The 20,035-nt window shown below is 36.8% G+C and overlaps 1 protein-coding gene across 4 annotated transcripts in view; it reads left to right on the forward strand.

Moving 5' to 3' along the window:
• The window catches only part of Lepr (leptin receptor), a 140,594-nt gene that overhangs the window by 117,953 nt on the left and 2,606 nt on the right, over positions 1 to 20,035 (forward strand). For 3 of the 4 annotated variants that reach the window (XM_045150512.1, XM_045150513.1, XM_045150511.1), the window contains 5 exons: positions 260 to 442; positions 2,342 to 2,437; positions 3,389 to 3,488; positions 3,824 to 3,899; positions 18,401 to 19,248. In XM_045150512.1, coding sequence (XP_045006447.1) covers positions 260 to 442; positions 2,342 to 2,437; positions 3,389 to 3,488; positions 3,824 to 3,899; positions 18,401 to 18,418 — 473 coding nt within the window. In that variant the 3' untranslated portion in view covers positions 18,419 to 19,248. Of the gene's footprint in view, positions 1 to 259; positions 443 to 2,341; positions 2,438 to 3,388; positions 3,489 to 3,823; positions 3,900 to 18,400; positions 19,249 to 20,035 lie in introns of those variants that run through there. The other variant, XM_012949462.2, reaches the window with a different exon arrangement.

Raw genomic sequence — 20,035 nt, forward strand, 5'->3', positions numbered from 1 at the left:
TTCTATAGGTTAGATATATTCCTGCATCTCCCTGATATGTGACCTTCATAATATAAAAATAGTTAGCACATACTATATTTATGTAAGTTGTCTGCTTTTTTTTCCTTCTTCTGTTATCTATAAGGTGATAAATTAGCCTGGGGAGATGACTCAGTGGTTAAAGGATCTTTCTTGCAAAAGATTATAAGTTTCTCAAAGCTATTTGTAACTTTTCAATTAATTTTGAATTTAAAAATAAATGTCACTCTCTTCCCTTCAGTGAATGCTGTGCAGTCACTCAGTGCTTACCCTTTGAGCAGCAGCTGTGTGGTTCTTTCCTGGACTCTGTCACCCAGTGACTACAACCTAATGTACTTAATCATTGAATGGAAGAATCTCAATGAAGATGATGATATTAAATGGCTTAGAATCCCTTCACATGTTAAGAAGTATTATATTCATGGTAAGTTCATGGAACTTTAATGTTTCTTTCATGAGTTATAATGACACTATAGTTTAGTAATTCAAATGATTAATCCAGTTAATGAAAACCTCAAAAATATAGATGATACATAATACCATCTTATTTTTCTATTATTTTATTTTTGAATGAGAGATACAGAGAGAAAGACAGAGAAAGAGAGGGAGAGGAAGAGAGAGAGCTGTTCAGCCACTAGTGAACAAACTCCAGATGTGTTTGCCTCCGTGTGGTGCATTTGCAACATCGTGTACTGTGTCAGTGTGCATCTGGCTGTGTAGGGCCTTGAGTTTTGAACATGTGTTCTTAGGCTTCACAGGCAAGTGCCTTAACCATCAAGCCAGTTCTCCATTCCTACCATCTTCTTTTAAAATTATTTGTTTAATTTTTTGCAAGCAAAGAGATCTAGATTAGAAAGAGAATGGGTGCACAAGGGCCTTTTGCCACTGCAAATGAACTTCACATGCATGTACCACTTTATGCATTTGTCTTAAGTAGGTACTGGGAAATTGAACCCAAACATCAAGCCTTCTAAGTAAGTACATGCTTACTTAGAACTGCTGAGCCATCTCTCTAGCCCCACACTACCATCTTAACTCTTTTTTAAAATTAATTTTTTTATTAACATTTTCCATGATTATAAAATATATCCCATGATAATTCCCTCCCCATCTTAACTCTTATAATCCCATAACCTTATCAAAACTTTTCATTATATTTTCTTTATTTTTTATTATTTCACAGAGATGCAATCAGATGTAATATACTTTCTCTCCATGCCTTTCTCCCATTAAATGATGATTATATAACATTTTATTCTTAAGCTTCTTTATTTCTCAGTTATTTGTTTGAGATTATGCTGCTTCTACCTTTACTTATTTTATGGTCACATTGTTTCCAAACTGTGTACACTATCATAATGTCACTTTCAGTGAGTGGGAAACCTGGACCTGCAGTCTGAGGATAGTGGGACTGATGGCTCAGGCCAGTATAATCTCTCACAGGGTGTCAGTTACTGTGAGAGATGAACAAAGTAATAAGTCTATGTGCACTGAACAGCATCCATGTCTAGTAAGAATTAAGAGAAGTTAAGCAGGAAAGCTGAGGACATCCTTAGCATTACAGGACACACACATTCATTCATTCATTCATTCCAGATACCTAGAATTTACCATTTGAATAAATGATTGATGGGAAGCCAAGTTCATTGTCACTGTTGTCTTGGTTGTTTCCCTCTTGCTTATCTTTAAGACAGGGGATTGAAGACTTTGAGCTTCAAGGAGTACTACCTCTTCTGGACTAGTGCTTGTTTGTACATTATTAGCATCTGTGAAAAGCACTGCCAGTTTCATCTTGAGCTTTGCTAGACTGATGGCCATTCTCCAGGTTTTAGAACCCTAGATATTACAGAGAACTCCTGATCCCCATCCCCATTTTTTTTTACTTTCTTATTTTTGCATACAATTTCATAAGACTTAACTTCCTAGACACCTTGAATGAGGGAACTAAGTAAAGCTAAATTCATATAGGAAGGGAATACTGTCTACTCTAAGGAAAAAGGGAAGAAGGGAGGACATACTGTCTTGGAAAAGGAAGTAAGGGAAAGCCTATGTGCCCTGAACCTTAACAAACTGGTTGTCACTGTCACATGCCTTTGCCTAAGTGTCCAAGTCTAGGTAAGATTTTTGAAAATTTATTTGCAAAACTAGTGTACAGTTAGAGAATTTGGAGTGCTTAGGTTAGCTGTAAAATTCCTTTAGCCAAATCAATCTACAAATAACTACTGATTTCTAGTATTTAGAAACATGACTAATTTTTATACTTGGTTTCAAATCATTGTCTGTTAAGTACAAGTGAGCTTTTGCTATATTTTTTTCTCCTCAGATCATTTTATTCCCATTGAGGAATATCAGTTCAGTCTTTATCCAATATTTGTGGAAGGAGTAGGAAGCCCTAAGATAATTAATGGTTTCACCCAAGGTAGGGGTTCACTTTCACTCTTCATATGTTACTTATTTGTTAGTTGTGCTGTTGTCTGGGCCATTTTTTTTTTTCTGATAGAATCATGGGAGAGTTGTGAGTTTTATACAGATGTGTCATTGGGTGGTTCAAAGGAATTTTTATTTCTAGAAATTAAACTGGATAGTTGTGGAGTCAGATTTACTGGGTAATTTCTTACTGTACTTACCACCATTTTGATTTTTGTTACTACTTTTTAAGTTGTCTTCTAAACCAAACAATTCAATAACAGTTTCAAAATAGAAACATTTTATTTGGTTTTAGAATAAAAAGTATTTATTATTGTTGAACTTGTCTGCCCTTGTGGAGCATATTTCCCATTGCTGTAAAGGGGATGTTGGGCAATAAGTAGACTGCATGAGATGATGTCTGGTAGAAGTAAGGTGAAGGGATAGAGTTAAAATGTGGGATTGTAGTCAGATGCCTGGAAGTCTTTCTGTAAACTGCTATTTTGGTAAAGTCTTGAGGATGAAAGGAAAAAGTATGCCAGGCTCAGGAGTAGCATGTGCAAAGTCTAGAGAAGTGAGTTGGTGCTTTCAGAAGCTCAGCATGTCTGGAGCAAACAAGACAATGATTGATGGTGGTATTCTGTGGGTTCTCCAGACACAGGTACTGAGCATCATCATAACACTTGATTTTACCTTGTGACTCATATAATTTTAAAGTGACCAGATGGAGGCCTTTGCAAATAAATAATTTGGAAAAAAGCTTTGCTAAATTCAAGTATAATACTAGCCTAAATAATTATTTTACAATGTGGATACAACATATTTTTTATTTTCCTCTATTTTTGTGTTTTTGAAGATCATACAGAGTTATTATGAAAATCAGAAAAAGTGTACTGTGATTTATTATATAGAATAAACTGTATTCTTAAGTTTCTGAGTTGTGTGGATTACATTTACTTTTCAGGTGAAAGTCAGCGGAGTGACGCAGGTCTATACATAACAGTGCCAATAATTATTTCTTCTTCCGTCTTACTGCTTGGAACACTGTTAATATCACACCAAAGGTATTGTACTTTCTGTGAGATCATTTATGGTAAAAACCCATGTGATGGCCATCTTAAATATTTTACTTTCAGAGGAAACCTATACAAGATATAGTACAGTACTTGTCACACAGCTTTCAATATGGGGGGGGGGGCTGTTTTATTAGAATATGGCCTATTAACTTGGGTCTAGATAAAGTTTGGTAGAATGCTTTCTGTGCTGAAATATAAAAGTGGATCTGGTCCTCCTAAGCCACAACTGGCTCAGAGGACTCATGTCTATTTTAAGTGTTCACTAACTGTCAGCATTTTTAATATGAGTATATTTCTGTAATCATGATATTTCTCTTTTCCAGAATGAAAAAGCTGTTTTGGGAAGATGTTCCAAACCCTAAGAATTGTTCCTGGGCACAAGGGCTTAATTTTCAGAAGGTCACTTTTTGAACATTTTTAACCCACAATACCTAAGATTGTACTTTAGAGATCATATGACTTTGATATTTTAAAACATTTTTAATATTTAAACATTTTCATTTGATTCAATTAATTTTAGTGAGTCTATTTATTATATGTTATTATGAGCAGCAGGGCATGGAGATATATTGTGAGGAGACAGAGTTGAGTAGTTTATCATATGAGAGTTGATAGTATACATATCTTTCTTCTGGTCATAGTACACAATAAGTTAAATGTTAGAGTATTAAAAGTAAGCACTGGGGCTGCAGAGATGGCTTAGCATTTAGACGCTTGCCTGTGAAGCCTAAGGACCCCAGTTCAAGGCTCAATTCCTCAAGACCCACGTTAGCCAGATGCACAAGGGGGCGCACACATCTGGAATTCATTTGCAGTGGCTGGAGGCCCTGGCACGCCCATTCTCTCTCTCTCTCCCTCTTTCTCTGTCTGTCCCTTTCAAATAAATAAATAAATAAACAAAAAAAAATTTTTTTAAATAAAAAAAGTAAGCACTGATGGAGAATAGCTATTCAGATATTTGGTAGCATTTGTTTAGTGTAAGATGATTGTCTTTGATGAAAGGCTTGAATCAACATCTCTACTATTTAATATTCATAATTATCTAAATCAACTTAAAAGTAGACAATCTAGCCAGGCATGGTGTGCACACCTTTAATCTCAGTCCTTGGGAGGCAGAGGTAGGAAGATTGCTGTAAGTTTGAGGCCACCCTGAGACTACATAGTGAATTCCAGGTCAGCCTGAGCCATAATGAGACCCTACCTCGATAAACAAACAAACAAACAAATAATTGTATACAATCTTACCTTCACACACTTCAGTCTGAAGCGCATACTTACCACAGTAAAACTTATGGTGAAGAAGATACCTCTGTTCAAGCAAAAGCACTATGAGATAGTCAACTCAAGAAAATAATTTAATCATACTTTTTATAATAGAATTTTTCAGAAAACTCTATTTTAATGGATGTTTTTGTTAGTTCTCATACTTTCCCTTGAAACAAGATTGACATTCCACCCATAAAATTGGAAAAATTAAATTCAATATTTATCTTAAAATCTGTAATTTTAAACCTGATGAACATATCTCTAATAATTATGAGTTTATAAAAAGTTTTCAGGGTTTCCTTTGGCTCCCAGATCAGCCTTAGCAGTCTGTTATCTAGCCATGTCTGCTGTGGACCTTGGCTGTGTCTTTACTATTGCTCTTCCAGTTCAACAGGACTTTGCCTTCTTTCTTCAAACATTCCTTTAACCAATAGAATTCAGAAGCATACTTGCCTCATTTAAGATCCTAGAGTATTTTCTTGTTAAGTGTTGTGGACTAATGCTCTAAGTGCAAGGATGCTCTCCTTCCCATCGAGGAGCTCCTCCTGCTACATGCATCATATCAAAATAATTCACAAAATGACTGCTGGAAACTTAGAAAAATGCCCCTCTCAGTGTTAGTTTCTTTGCACGCAAATGAGGTTAAGGTGAGCGAATGTCTTATTGGATTGTTTTAGAGACTAAGGATGCTGAAGGTAGGAGAGTCTCAATAACTATCAATTATTATTCTATACTGTCACTTTACATACTTATATCTTGTAGATTATTATTCCTTTTAGTTACTTCTGGGATAAGTATTATGGCTGTCACTTTATAGAAGTGAAAAATGAAGCTTATACTGGCTAGTTAATTTATTTTAAATTTGGATCCTGTTCTAATTGTTGGTGTCATGGCTAGCAGTGACTTTCAACATATCACCATGACCCAGAGTAAGAAACACATTCTGCCTTCCAGCCTAGCACAGACAGAGATGAGGAAAATGACTCCAGAGATGTGCTAAACAGTAATAGCACTTGTGCACAACAGAATAAATAGAATATTCAAAAACTTCTCCTTCATTAAAAATGCTATTTGCAACCCACTGGATGGATTTCACAAGATTCAAATGGCTTATGATTTGCAGTTAACAGAACACTTTTTTCCAACAAGTATTATTTCACATGTGATGAACAACCCTGAAGATGGAGGCCTACTCTCTCATCAGATGAAATGGTCCTCTCTTTTCTGAAGAGGTAGCCCTGTAGTTTTGTATATAAGCATTCATTTGGTGGAAGCTATTTTTCCTGGCTGTAGCCATATGCCTCTGGACTTCTCCACTGAGTAATTGCTTCCTGTAAACCTTGGGCTCTTTTGATTTCATAGTGCTCTTGAGTTGTTTTCAATTAGCAAAATATTTATCCCTCTTTTTTTCAAATATGAATTCAAAGAATAGTCACAGTGAGACTTCTGAGGGATATGTATGTCATTTATGCATTTTTTCAATAAGCACATAGTGAAGATTTAAGTATACTGTTAAATTGCTTCTAAACTTTAGGGATTTTTAAGCAATTCTCACCTTCTGCAAAATAAGATATTGGGGTCAGAGTTGAGTAGCTGTGAAGGAATAAGAAGAATATGGCCCATTTTGCTTTTCTGAAAATATATCAACGTTTTCATCCATTCATGAATTTCATTCATTTATAATATTATTGAATACCTGTCCTCTACCAGTCACTTTGCCGTGCCTTGGGGTTATTTATGTTGGGAACTATGTGTTCTTGGAATGTATTGTTTGGTGGGGAAGATGAATCCTGACCTTCTTATCATAGAAATAACTTTACAATTGTAATCTATTATGTTCTAAGAATTTATGATGTGAGGACCTGGCTTAAAGAGTGGGATGGGAATGAGCAGGTAGAGTTAGGAGTATGGTATTTGTTCTGAGAGGGCATTGGGGCACATCTGTCATTATAATTTCAGCTCTTGGGAGGCTGAAGAAGGGGGATCTTAAGTTCAAGGGCTGCTTGGGCTGCATAGTGATTATTGAGGCCATCGTGATAGGGAGACTATTTTTTAAAGCATTTAAAAATATTTTATTTTTATTTATTTATTAGAGATAGAGAGAAGGAGGGGGAGAGAGAGAGAGTGAGAATGGGCACAACAGGGCCTCTAGGCACTGCAAACAACTCCAGATGCATGTGCCACCATGTTCATCTGGCTTATGTGGGACCTGGAGAATGAAATCTGGGTCTTTAGGCTTCACAGGCATGTGCCTTAAAGGCTAAGCCATCTCTCCAGCCCAGGGAGACTATTTTTTTTTTAAAGTAGACAAACAACAAGAAAGGAAAGAAAGAAGACATAGACAGAGGGAGGGAACAAGAGAGGGAAGGACATTTGAGCTAGATCTGGCTGATAAAGTCATTAACTAGGTCATCTGCTAATACAAAAGCAAGAGATAGGAAGGTATAGAGCATATTCTCAACTTGGAAGTAGCCTGGGAAATATAGAGTAGTACATTGGCATCTTAAACATGAGGGCTTTATCAAAATAACTAAATGTCTATCTTAATAAAAATAAAATGTGACTATATGAGTATGTATCAATTGGGCAGTGATCACCGCACTGCTTCTTAAAAAGAACCTAAATTCCTCTACCCCCCTCTTCCTCCCTTCCTCCTTCTATTTTTCTCTTCTCTCCCTCCTTGCTTCCCTCACATGTTAATCTTCAATACTTCACATTTGAACTACTGTGAAATCGACTTGTAAGTTTTACTGGGACAAGGACATGACTAGACCTACTTCAGCAAAATGCAGTTCTAACCTACACTGAATAGATATTTTCCCTTTCCCAGAAAATTCCTTATACAAAGGAACTACTGAGGGGACCTGTTGACTGTGGCCTGCCTCACTGTTCCAGGTTGTCCTCCCTGAGACTGAGCATGATGCTGTACTTCATAGACCATCTACCAACAGTTCTTTTCTACCATTCTTGAAATCTTACCAAAACTTTCCAGATTCTGGTAAATCAAAGTGAAAAAAATTAAGATTCAGTAGATTGTGAACATCCTCCTTTGTAAGAGATTGCTTTTTTAACTTTGCAAATATTTTTTTCTAATTTATACATTTTAAGGACATTTAGTGACTGATATCTAACTTACCACTAGAGATTAACAAAGTTACAGTAAGAATAAATCAGTTTTAGCATATAATGGAAAGATTTGAAAAGTAAAGAACATAATTTCAAAATGACTATTAATTATAAAATTATTTTTAAAGTAATGGGAATATGGCACAGTCGTAGAGCACATGCCCAGCACGTGTGAAGCCCTAGGTGCCATCCCCAATGCTATCAAAACAAAACTTTCATACCAACAATGTGTTCCTTCATGTGGTGAATGTGCTCTAGATTACATTCTTAACAATAGTTGAAATGGTAAATTTTATTCACACAATAAGAAAAATAGGCAAGGGATCTAAGTTTTCTAAGAAAATATGGAAATAGCCATTTGTGTTTACAAATGGCCATATGCTTAGAACCCTTAGATAGTAGGGAAATGCAAGTCAGAAACACAAGACACCACTTCACACCTGGTGAACTGATCATAATAAAAAAGACAGACAAGTTCTAGAGCAAATGTGGATAAACTGGAACTATATTAGTGCTGATGGGAATGTAAAATCATGCGGTCCTTCTGAAATAGTCTGGTAGCTCTATCATCCCTAGGTTTTCCCCCAAAAGAAAGGAAATCATTTATATACACAGTAATGTGTACATGTATAATGATATAAGAATTATTCAGAATAGTCAAATGTTGAAAAATCTAAAAATGGCCTTCAAATGATAAATGAAAGAACAAAATGTTATACATTCAATTTTAAATCAAAGGAATAGCACACATTCTCCATGACATTCTGTCAGGCAAACAGACCATGTGAGTTCATTGTTTTAAACAGCATTTCAAATGCAGAAATTTTTAAAGTAATACTCTTTAATATAAAAATTAACTTTGATTTGTTCTTAAAATTATGATTTATGGAAATATTGAATTTTATTAAAGTGATCTGTACCTATAAGTCCTGGACTTCCAACCTAATATCTAAAATTTTCTTACAATTAATTCACTTCATTTTGTAAGTTAGCATTATCCTTCCATTTAATTTATAATAGATGAAAAAATATACTAATCTATATATACAAATCAAAGATGCAAAAATTTTGAAGCCAGTATTTTGAGTTCTCTTAATAACATTTATTTAAAGGTACTACATGCTAGACATTGCTAATAGCAATAAGGCTATATCATATGTGATTACAGATAATTTTCCCAGTAGAATTGCCCAAAGTCATCTTTCTTTTGTATACAATACTTCTTTTTGCTCTTTAAAGTTTATATGTTAAAAAAAGTTTATATGACAAAAATACATCAAAATAGAATAATGTGGGGTTTAGGTTTATAATTGCTGAAAGTAAAGGGCTTGTCTGCTATGTGAGAGGCTCTAAGCCTAATCCTCAGCACAGAAGAATAAATAAAAGTAAAACCCAGGGCTGGAGAGATGGCTTAGTGGCCTGAGAAGCCTAAGGACCCCAGTTTGAGGCTTGATTCCCCAGGACCCATGTTAACCAGATGTATAAGGGGGTGCAGGCATTTGGAGTTCATTTGCAGTGGCTGGAGGCCCTGGCATGCCCATTCTCCCCCCCCCCCTTTCTCTTTCTGTCACTCTTAAATAAATAAATAAAAATAAACAAAAAAGTAAAACCCTGTATATTAATACAGTATCTTTAAAATATCCCTATTTGTCTATTTTTTTAATAATAGAAGGTGAGAATAAGGTTTGTCCCTTCCCTGCTTCTCATCTAAAGATAAGGACTCCATGTAAATTCAGACCAAGGCACTTTAGCTTTGCCTGTTGAGATCTACCCATGTTCACAGGGTTCAGTCAGCTTACCCTTTGGCCTGGTTGTGGTATCCATCATGAAGCACAGCCCAGTTCACTTGCACACTCATCACAGGAGGTATTAGTGTTCACCACCTTTTTCTTTTCTGTGCTGGATGACAGTGCTGTAGGCAGCTGGCTGAGGATGGGCACCTGTTCTGACATTGCCATTTTTTCAAAGGGGTTGTGTAGTAGACAGCTTCAGGTTTGCTGAGATGAACTTTCAAACCAGACACAGTTATGGAGGAAGGGATATATTAAAGCTTACAGATCCAGAGGAAGTTCTATAATGGAAGAAGAAGTTGGCCTGCTTTCACAGGTCCAAGCAGAGTAAGAGAAGCCCTAAGCCAAAAGCCACACAGCACAGCACACTTGAGGAACTCTTTGCATATCTCTAGATTGGAATTTCAAATCTATCACCACACTTAAAATCCACCCAGTGGCACCTCCTCCAGACAGGTGGCTGCATATCCAAACTACAAACTATTGAGGGCCATCTATTCAAACTACCATATTCTGCCCCTGGCCCCCAATAGATTCAAAGCCATCACACATTGTAAATTGAATTCAGTCCAATTTCAAAGATCCCCAGTCTTTACCAACTTAAGATAGTTCCAAAGTCCCAAGTCTTATCTGAGATTTAAGATTGTCTCTTGTCTGTGAATCCTGTAAAATCAAACAAGTATATACTTTCAATATATCAAGGCACAGAGTAAACATTTTCAACTGATATAAGGCATAGCAAGGAGAGACTAGAAAAGTGCAAACTCGACCACCATCAAGCAAACATCAATCTTCTGCAGTTCAAGTTTAAACTTAACCAGTGATTGATAGTCTCCAGATTATCCAATTTCGCCCCTCCAGTTGAGCTGAGTAGCCAGGGAAAACTTCCGTCCCTAGCTAGCAGTCTCCATGCACAGACCCTTGTACAGTCCTGGTATATGCAGAATGTCTTCAGGTCTCCATGTAAATCACGGTCCATCTTCCAAAGGCTGTTTTAGCCTTTCAGGGTCATCATGCCCTCCCTCATGCTGTATCTCAGCAGTGGCTCCTGGAACCGTGTGCATTTCATGACCACTCCATGAATTTTCTTCCAAAATCAATACCACATGTGCAGGACACAGCCATATTCTTAATGCAGGGTTGAAATAAATCATGACCTTGAAGAGCAGGTTCCTTCTCCAGTCAACTCTTTCTTAAAAGTGTTTGCATTGCTATCAGTCTTCCTTCAGGCATCTTCTCCATTGTTTTAATGTAAAGCAGTTGAGCCATCTTCCTTAAGATTGCTAATGTGTTTGACAATAGCAGCTTCAGTAACCTAAAACCAGTATTAGTGTCTGTAATTTTAACTTGCTTGTGATTTCCAACTTAAAATATTAAAACTCTCAGTCCAATATCTTTAACCGAGCACATTACGAATTTAACCTTGGTCAAATGCTCTGGACCTGAGCAACAGAACACAGCCAGCCCTTATGACAGTAGACCAGTTCCAACAAAGTCCTCTGCAGTCTTTCCTTCCCCTTAGAAAGCTCATAAGCCCAGCCTTGAAGTTCTATACTGTCTGCACTTAGCATTTTCAAACTCTCATCAGAATAATACTTGGCTTTCTGCTCCAGAAGTCATCTTCAGTTTTAAGTACCAAGTCCATACCTGTGCCTCCAAAACAAAAGTTCTAAAAGACCAAAATCCACATGGTCAGGTTTATCTCAACCCACTCCTGGTACCAAATTCTGTGGCACACAGCTTCAGGTTTATTGAGATGAACTCCCAAACAAGGCACAGTTGTGGAGGAAGGGATATATTAAAGCTTATAGATCCAAGGGAAGTTCCATAATGGCAGAAGAACTGGGCCTGCTTTCACAGGTCCAAGCAGACTTAAAGAAGCCCCAAGCCAAAAGCCACACAGCACAGTACACTTCAGGAACTCTAGCTAGGCACACTTTGCATATCTTTAGATTGGAAATTCAAATCTACCACAACACCTAAAGACCAGCCCAGTGTCACCTCCTCCAGACAGGTGGCTGCAGATCAAAACTACAAACTAATAAAACACTAAATATATTAGGGGCCATATATTCAAACTACTACAGGTTGAAAGAAAACAAATACTCAGATTAACCATGCAATGGCATTGAAAATACTGTCTCTTGCCTCAGCCTTCTTCCCCTTATTGGTGATCTCCAGATGCTAATACTTTTACTTTGCTTTTCATTTTTCAGGCAGATCACCTCTGTATTTATAAAAGTTATCTACATCTGCAGACATCTGGCTTCTGTGAGCACTTACAAAGCCACATATTGTTTTGTCATTACTTCAGAAAAATCTACTTCAACCTGCTTATTCTTCAAAGCAAGGATTTCTTTTCTTTAAATAAAATTTAAATAAGTACTTATCCCTTTTATCATCTCCATCTCCCTCTGTCCTCAATCTCTGGAAATAATGACTACACATTTATTTATTTTTTATTTTTTAAAATTTTATTTCTATTTCATTATAAGCCCTATAAATACATTATTACCTTTGCTAGAATAAATAGTTTAATCAAATATTCATCTTCTTTTATATTTATTTATTTATTATTATTTTATTAGTTTTCTATTCAGCAAATACAGGCAGTTTGGTACCATTATTAGGCTCATCCGTTACATACACCCTCCCCATTGGCCCCTCCTTGTTGAGGTATAGGGGTCATGCATTGTGGAGTTAGCCCACAGTTTTTGGTACCATAAATGTCTCTGCATATCCTGACCCAACATATGGCTCTAACATTCTTTCCGCCCATTCTTCTGCCAAATTTCCCTGAGCCATGTTGGGTTCATTTTTGGTCCGCTTCAGTGAAGAGGTGTTGGGGACCTCAGAGGCTGTGGCTCTCTGATTTGGTAGGAGTTGATTTTCCTCTGTGTTGGTCTCCTTCCCCCTTCTGCTGGTATCAGGTTCATCAGGAAAACAGCATCCTTGCTTGCTTTGCCAATTTCCCTTAGTTTCAGCCAGGGCCCTTTTGAGGTATGATGGGGTGGCTCTCTCCTTAGGATCTACATCTATCTGAAAAAGAGAAGCAGATTCTCCAATGGAGAGTAAGTTAGCTCCAGGACAAATGAAATAACCCTTACTTTTTTTTATAAACAGTTTAATATGTATAGCCCCTCTTGTAGCCCATGATTGATGGTAGCTTGATATTGGAGAGAGAGGGCTTTTGTTTGGATATGATTCTGACTTGTTTCCCAACTCCAGCTATGGGTCCTGTACCACTGAGGGGATCAGTTAAACAAATCAAGAGCAGTTGGTTCCCCACCATGGCTTTGTGCCACTATTGCACTTGTGTGGGCATCACAAACAGTTATTTGTTGCTACATAGGTTAGGCCATGAGTTGCTTGGACAGATACTGGTCATTTCCCCCAGTAGCCCATGTAGCACCTTTGGCACTAGATATGCTGACTATCTGGGGACTGAGTCTCTCCTGGCTTCCAGCCATGCCATTCCATTTTACGTGTCAGCTGCATATGGTGTCTTCAGCAATAGGGTCTTACCACTAAGCTTTGGTGGGTCATCAAGTACTCTTGACAGAAATCTGTCATTCTTTTAGGAACCCTTGTAGGTTTCTCTGACCAAAAGCTCATTGTGGATGATAGCCCCATGCTAGTACTGGGAGTTACAGGTCAGTGCCCACTAAGAAAATGAGGAAGAATATAGCTAATATACAAGAGTTAGAGAGGATAGAGAGAGAGAGACAGGGAGAGGGAGGGAGGGAAGATGTAGAAGGTTTAGGTTAGACTTGATCCTACCCTCTCCAGTGTCTGTGGTTCAGGTGTTTCCTGTAAGGGCCTGGTGAAGGTTCAACCATTTTAGGAAGTAGAATTTTATGGTACCATTGCTGTTTGGGTCTAGATTAGTGTTTCCCACCCCTTCGATGCCTGCTCTTCCCTCTCCATCCATCCTAGTGTCTAGTCCATGATATGCTTGCTGGGTGTGTAAGGTATTTTGGGTAGATTCAGGTTAAGTGCTATAGATGAGTGAGACTATGTGGTGATTAATTTTTCTGTGATTGGGAAAGTTCACTGAGAATGATCTGTTCCAGGTTCACCCATTTTTCCTCAAATTTCTTTGTTTCATTTTTTTCTTACTGCTATGTAGAATTCCACTGTGTAGATATACCGTATCTTAGTTATCCATTCTTCTAGTGATGGACATCTGGATTGATTCCAGCTCTTAGCTATTACGAATTGAGCCACTACAAACATGGTTGAGCAAATCTCTCTGGCCTGTGGTTTGAAGGTTTTAGGGTAGATGCCCAGTAAGGGTATAACTGGGTCTGTTGGAATCTCTATAGTCTCCATATTGCTTTCCAAAGTGGTTGTCCCATCCTACATTCCCACCAGCAGTGGAAGAGTGTTCCTAATTCTCCACATCCTCGCCAGCATTTATTTTCGTTTGATTTTTTGATGTTTGCTATCCTTATTGGGGTAAGGTGGAATCTCATAGTTGTTTTCATTTGCATTTCTCTGATGATTAGGGATGATGAACATTTTATTAAGTGTGTGTTTGTCATTTGTGTTTCTTCCTCTGTGAACTGCCTGTTCAGCTCTTTGCCCCATTTTGTGAGTGGGGTGTTTGACTTCTTACTGTTTAGATTTTTGAGTTCTTTGTAGATTCTAGAGATTAGGCCACTATAAGTTGAATAACCTGCAAATATTTTCTCCCATTCTGTGGGTAATCTATTGGCTTTGCTTATTGTATGCTTGTATGTAACGAAACTCTTTAGCTTCATGTGATCCCATTGGTTGAGTGACTGTTCAAGATCGTGAGTTACTGAGGTTTTGTTCAGGAAGTCTTTTTCCATTCCTGTGTCATGGAAAGTACTTCCTAAATTTTCTTCCAGTGATATTCGAGTTTCTGGTCTTATATTGAGGTCTTTGATCCATTTGTATTTGAGTGTAGTGCATGGTGAAATGTGTGGATCAAGTTTCAGTTTCCTGTATGTGGTTATCCAGTTTGTCCAGCACCATTTGTTGAAGATGCTGTCTTTTTTCCAGCCTATATATTTTGGACCTTTGTCAAATATCAAGTAGCTATAGTTGCTTGACCCAAAGTCTGGGTCCTCAAGTCTATTCCATTGGTCTATATTCCTGTTTTTATGCCAGTACCTTGCTGTTTTTATTACTATGGCTTTGTAATATATCTTTATGTCAGGTATGGTGATGCCACCAGAGGCATTTCTTTTGCTGAGGAGATGTTTGGATATGTGAGGGTTTCTGCCTTTCCATATGAATTTTGAGATCATTTTTTCTATCTCTGTGTAGAACACTGTAGGGATTTTAATTGGAATTGCATTAATTCCATATATTGCCTTTGGTAGGATTGTCATCTTCACAATGTTAATTCTACCTATCCAGGAGCATGGGAGGTCTTTCCATTTTCTCCTGTCCTCCCTAATTTCTTTTTTGAGTGTTTTTGTGTTTTCGTTGTATAGATCTTTCACTTCCTTGGTTAACATTATTCCAAGGTTGCTCTTTTTCTTGATTAATCATATCATTAAATTACCCCCTTGTATAATAATTCATCTCTGCTTACTTTTTTCCTGACTCTATCTTGCTTGTTAATTTGGTGGCATATTGGTTTCTTTCAAGTAGAACTCTGAAGCCATTCTTGTCTTATTAGCCAACAGCTAGAATCAGTTCTGAATGAAGGTCAAGGAATAATTAAGATTTTCTTTCTTTTTTGGTTATGTTATTTTTTTGGAATTATTTTCCTGTTTTTGATGTGCTGATATTTTAGTGTTAAGTGTAAGGTAATTCTTTTCATTTAACTTGTTTATCATTTGAAGAAATTTTCAAGTTTATCTCCTATCAATTCTAAGCAATTTCTTTTTTTCCCTTTAATTTTCTCTCTCTCTCTTTTTTTTTTTTCTAATACCTGTATTTGTGGGAAGTTGGATTCTTTGAAGAACTGTTTTTTTGTTCTTGTCTTACATTCTGAAACCATGCTACTTTCTTTTCTAAACTGTTGTATTTATACATTTTAAGTTCTCTGCAGAGTCATCTGTATGGGATTTATACATGAAGTGTTTTCTCTAATCTTACTAAAGACATCAATTATAGAATTCTTTTTGTTTAAAAATTCTCTTCTAGCTGGGTGTGGTGGCGCACACCTTTAATCCCAGCACTTGGGAGGCAGAAGTAGGAGGATCACCATGAGTTCAAGGGCACCCTGAGACTACATAGTGAATTCCAGGTCAGCCTGGGCTAGCGTGTGACCCTTCCTCAAAAACAAAAAATTGTCTTCTATTCCGTGAATTATCTGTTTCTGTTTTGTCATGTTTTCTTTTCATTTTTCTTAGCTTTTCTTTCGTATCTCATAATCCCCCATATATATGGCAATCCTGGGCTTTCCACTCCTGTGGGATAACATGGGAGCACAGGGACAGCCTCCTTAGTGCATGTGGGCTGGCAGGGACTGTGGCCCCAGGTTTCTTGCTTGGGCTCTGGCTCCATGAGGACAGATGTGCTGTGAGGTAGCAGTCCTAGGTGAGTGCTCAGACTCTTCTTCAGTTGCCTGAGAACAAACTCTCAACCTGAGTATAGAGCTTTATGTTTACATAAAGCCTCTTTCATATTTGGCAGAGAGGAGCTCCCCTCTTTACAGAACCTCCAGTTTTCTGCTCAGATCCCCTTTCTTCCTGGGTTTTTATCTGCTGTTTCCTCACTTACCTCCTTGTGTTGAACAGGGATGATTGGCTTTCTCCCATGCTTATTGTGCATGTAGTATGTTCTGGTCCCCAGCCACACTTGCTCATGTTCCTCAATGTGCATTTCTGGAATTGTATCCATAATTTAGCACTCTGTTTGAACCCCTCATTTCCACTTGCTTCCTCAAACCTCTTAGCTGAGGCTATGCATCAGATTTAGTCACATACTTCGTTCTATCAGAATTCCCAGAGACAGGAGGGCAGTCTGGTGGTTGGTATGTAGCTCTTCACAGCATTACTCTTCAAACTTCCAACACTAGGATCTTAAAGTATAGGAAAATGTATTATATGGATTCAATACCCTTGCTTTTCTTTTAATTCGGATTTCACTATAAAAAAATCCCTGTAACTTTGCTCATTTGTTTTGTGTCTTTTTACTGTAGCATTTTGCCCATCTTATTTTACTAAATTCATATCATCTTAATTTTTCCCACCTGAAGAATATTTTTAGCTTCTTATTTTACATTTGTTCTATTCTTTCTTATGCATTATTTTATAATTTAGGTTGTTTTGTTTTGTTTTGTTTTTTTACTTTGGGGTATAAACCTGCTCCTTTCTGTTCATTTATGTTAATTTTTCGAAGAATGAACTAGACACTACTTTATGGGCTAAAACTAAGACCAAAGGGATTGATTTTTCCATGGTATATGAAGATGTCATAGATTTCTCAGTCTGCATTGCCCTGCAGAGAAGTGGCTTACTAGCAGCAGCCTCCCAGTCCATCACACAGCTGAGTCAGGGTTGTCTGGAAATGGCATCATCGTGGAGAGTGTGGAAGACCTGGTGTATGCTTGAGTCAGAAGTTATATTTATAAACAACATATCTTTGTGTTCTGGAGTGCACAGTACTGTGTCTAGAAATTCATGTTTCACTCTCAGTTTTCTTTCCTTCTTCCTTATGATCCCTGTTCATAAAGAACTAGGAGAAAATGTCAATAAGCCCAGGACTATTCCAGCAAGTATCAGAAGAAAGAAAAAGAACAGTCTCCTTCCTATTTGTGTCTGGGTCCAGTTTTCATATTTCACTGTGCTATAAAAATATAATAGGGACAGAACAATAGAACCAGGTCAGTGTCCTTACTCTGCAGTAGATAACTGTCTCCACACCTTAGCCAAATCTTCTTGCAAGAGTTAATCCTTGGTCTAAGGAAATAAACACAATTAAACTAGATTTCTTAAGAAATGGATTTTAAAACATCCATCAAAATGGCTCTATGTTTCTGGTCTTTTCTGTTTCAACATTTTCTCTTTATTATTTTTTTCTTCTCATAACTCTATTATTTTGCTTTCTTATCTTAAACTCTTCAGTATTACTGTTGATTTTTATCCATCTTTTATTTATTCTAGTACATTGTTTTTATTTTTATTTTTTGTTAACTATTCTGCTATCTCTCCTAAAGTGTTTTCTTGCTGGATGGATGAAAACTACCTATAGAGTGTAATCTTAAAACATACATTAAGAAAATGAGAGAAGTCACTCGTATTAGTTGCTGTAGCCAAATAATTGATAAGCCACTTAAGGAAGGAAGGATTTATTTTGGCTTGCAGTTTGAGGTTACTGTCCATCATTGCAGGGAAGGCATAGGAGCAAGAACTCAAAGCAGCTGGTCATGTCATCCACAGAGAGGAAGCAGAGCGTGATGAATGCTGGTGCTCAGTTAGCTTCTCCTTTTATCCAGGTCAGGACCCATCTCATGGAATAGTGATGCCCACAGTTAATATGGATCTTCTAATCTCAGTTCTCCTAATCTAGATGATACCTCTCAGGCATGCCCATAAAATCATTTCCTAGGTTCATCTAGGTCTTGTCAAGTTGACAATCAGGATAAACTGTCACACTCCCTTACTACAAAATCTTTCTGAAAGGATGCATCACTGTAATATAACACAGTCCAAAGCCGTATATAGGAAAGGGGTTGAAATCTTCTATCTTTGGCTTTCTGAATGATTTTTATTTTGTTTTATTTTATTTAAACAGAGAACGGACATTCTTTGAAGTCTAATCATGACTACAGATGAACCCAATGTACCAACTTTCCAACAGTTCATAGAGTATTAGAAGATTTTTACATTTTGAAGAAGGGGAGAAAATCTAAAATAAAAAATTGAGTGAACTATTGAGAACTTACATCTGATGAACTTACTAGAGATGTGTAAATTGTGGTCACAATGTAGTTCAGTTTGGATGTATGATTGAATTTTAGCTCATCTAAAGTTTAAATGACTTCTTACTTTTGTTTTTTTTATTTTTCTGATCAGAAAACATTAAAAAAATATGGCTGTGGCAGTCCTAACATCATCAAATATAGTAAAAAAAAATGCTGTAATCAGGTGAATTTTAAAATCGCAACTTCTGACACATAGCTTTGTGTGCACAGTGATTCTAACACCAAAATGTAGTGCACTGAAAGTATTTACTTCATATTTATACATCTAAAAATTTCCATTTTAGATTCCTTTCATAGATGCTTAAGTCTATACATTGATGTATTTGGGTAATTTTGAGTGTTGTTTAACATATATCAGTTCAAGTTCTAGCTTTTATTTTAGGTCAAACAAAGCCAGAAATTATGACCTGTGCTGCTTGCAGACCAGTAAAGGAAGGAACAATTCATATTAGGGTCACTTGACCTACACACTCAGGTTAGATTACTCAGATCATAAAAGAATATCAACATTCAATTTAGCCTTCTTCTGTGGTGGTGGGAGGACCAAAGCAAAACAAAAAACCAGGTGTGTTGGCACATGGCCTTAACCCTAGCACTCAGGAGGTGGAGGCAATAGGATCACTGTGAGTTTGAGGCCAGCCTGGGACTACAGAGGGAGTTCCAGGTCAGTCTTGGCTAGAGTGACCCTACCTCAAAAAACAAACAAACAAACAAACACAAACAATTTAGCCTTCTTTGAGTAATACATTTTAAAATCTGTTTTTTTCACACTGAACCACCCAAGACTTCTGATAGGAAGGGAAGTGTGCAATGTTGCAGTGAAACAAGGAAGAGAGCTTTTCATAAATAGTTCATGATGAAGGCAGGACTTTTCTGGTTGAAAAAAAGACATATGCCAGTTTTATATATTTGGCATACTGTATATTTTATTGCTCACATTCAAATTAACCAAATCGATGAACTCATATAATATTCAAATTTAAGATACATGTCACTTATATTTACATGTTATTAGTATTTTAATTTGAATATCCAAAAAATTAATACAATGGGAAACTGTTTTCCCCCTTTGCTATTAACAGATGTCATTGGAATGTAAAATCTAAGTGTATAATTATGAAAGGATTTTTAAAATTCATACCATCTAAATACACATTTAACATGTTCATGGGCTATTCTAAAATTTAAAAAGTTATATCTACACAGTAAAACAATTTTTGAGCAAGCATACTTATAAGAAAGTTTTGTGACTCAATGATGAAATGTATTTGAATAATATATATTTTTTATTATTAGTGAAGTCTTCCATCTAAAGGCTTTTTAAGACATGTACATTATTTGGTTTCAACAATTAGATACTGTAAAATTTTAGAAAGCATGAAATGTACCAAACAGGGCTTTGAAGAACACATGTGAGTTCAATTGCATGCTATGTGTTATTTGTA

Source organism: Jaculus jaculus, chromosome 5 (genome assembly GCF_020740685.1).
Source record: "Jaculus jaculus isolate mJacJac1 chromosome 5, mJacJac1.mat.Y.cur, whole genome shotgun sequence".
Classification (NCBI taxonomy): Eukaryota; Metazoa; Chordata; class Mammalia; order Rodentia; family Dipodidae; genus Jaculus; species Jaculus jaculus.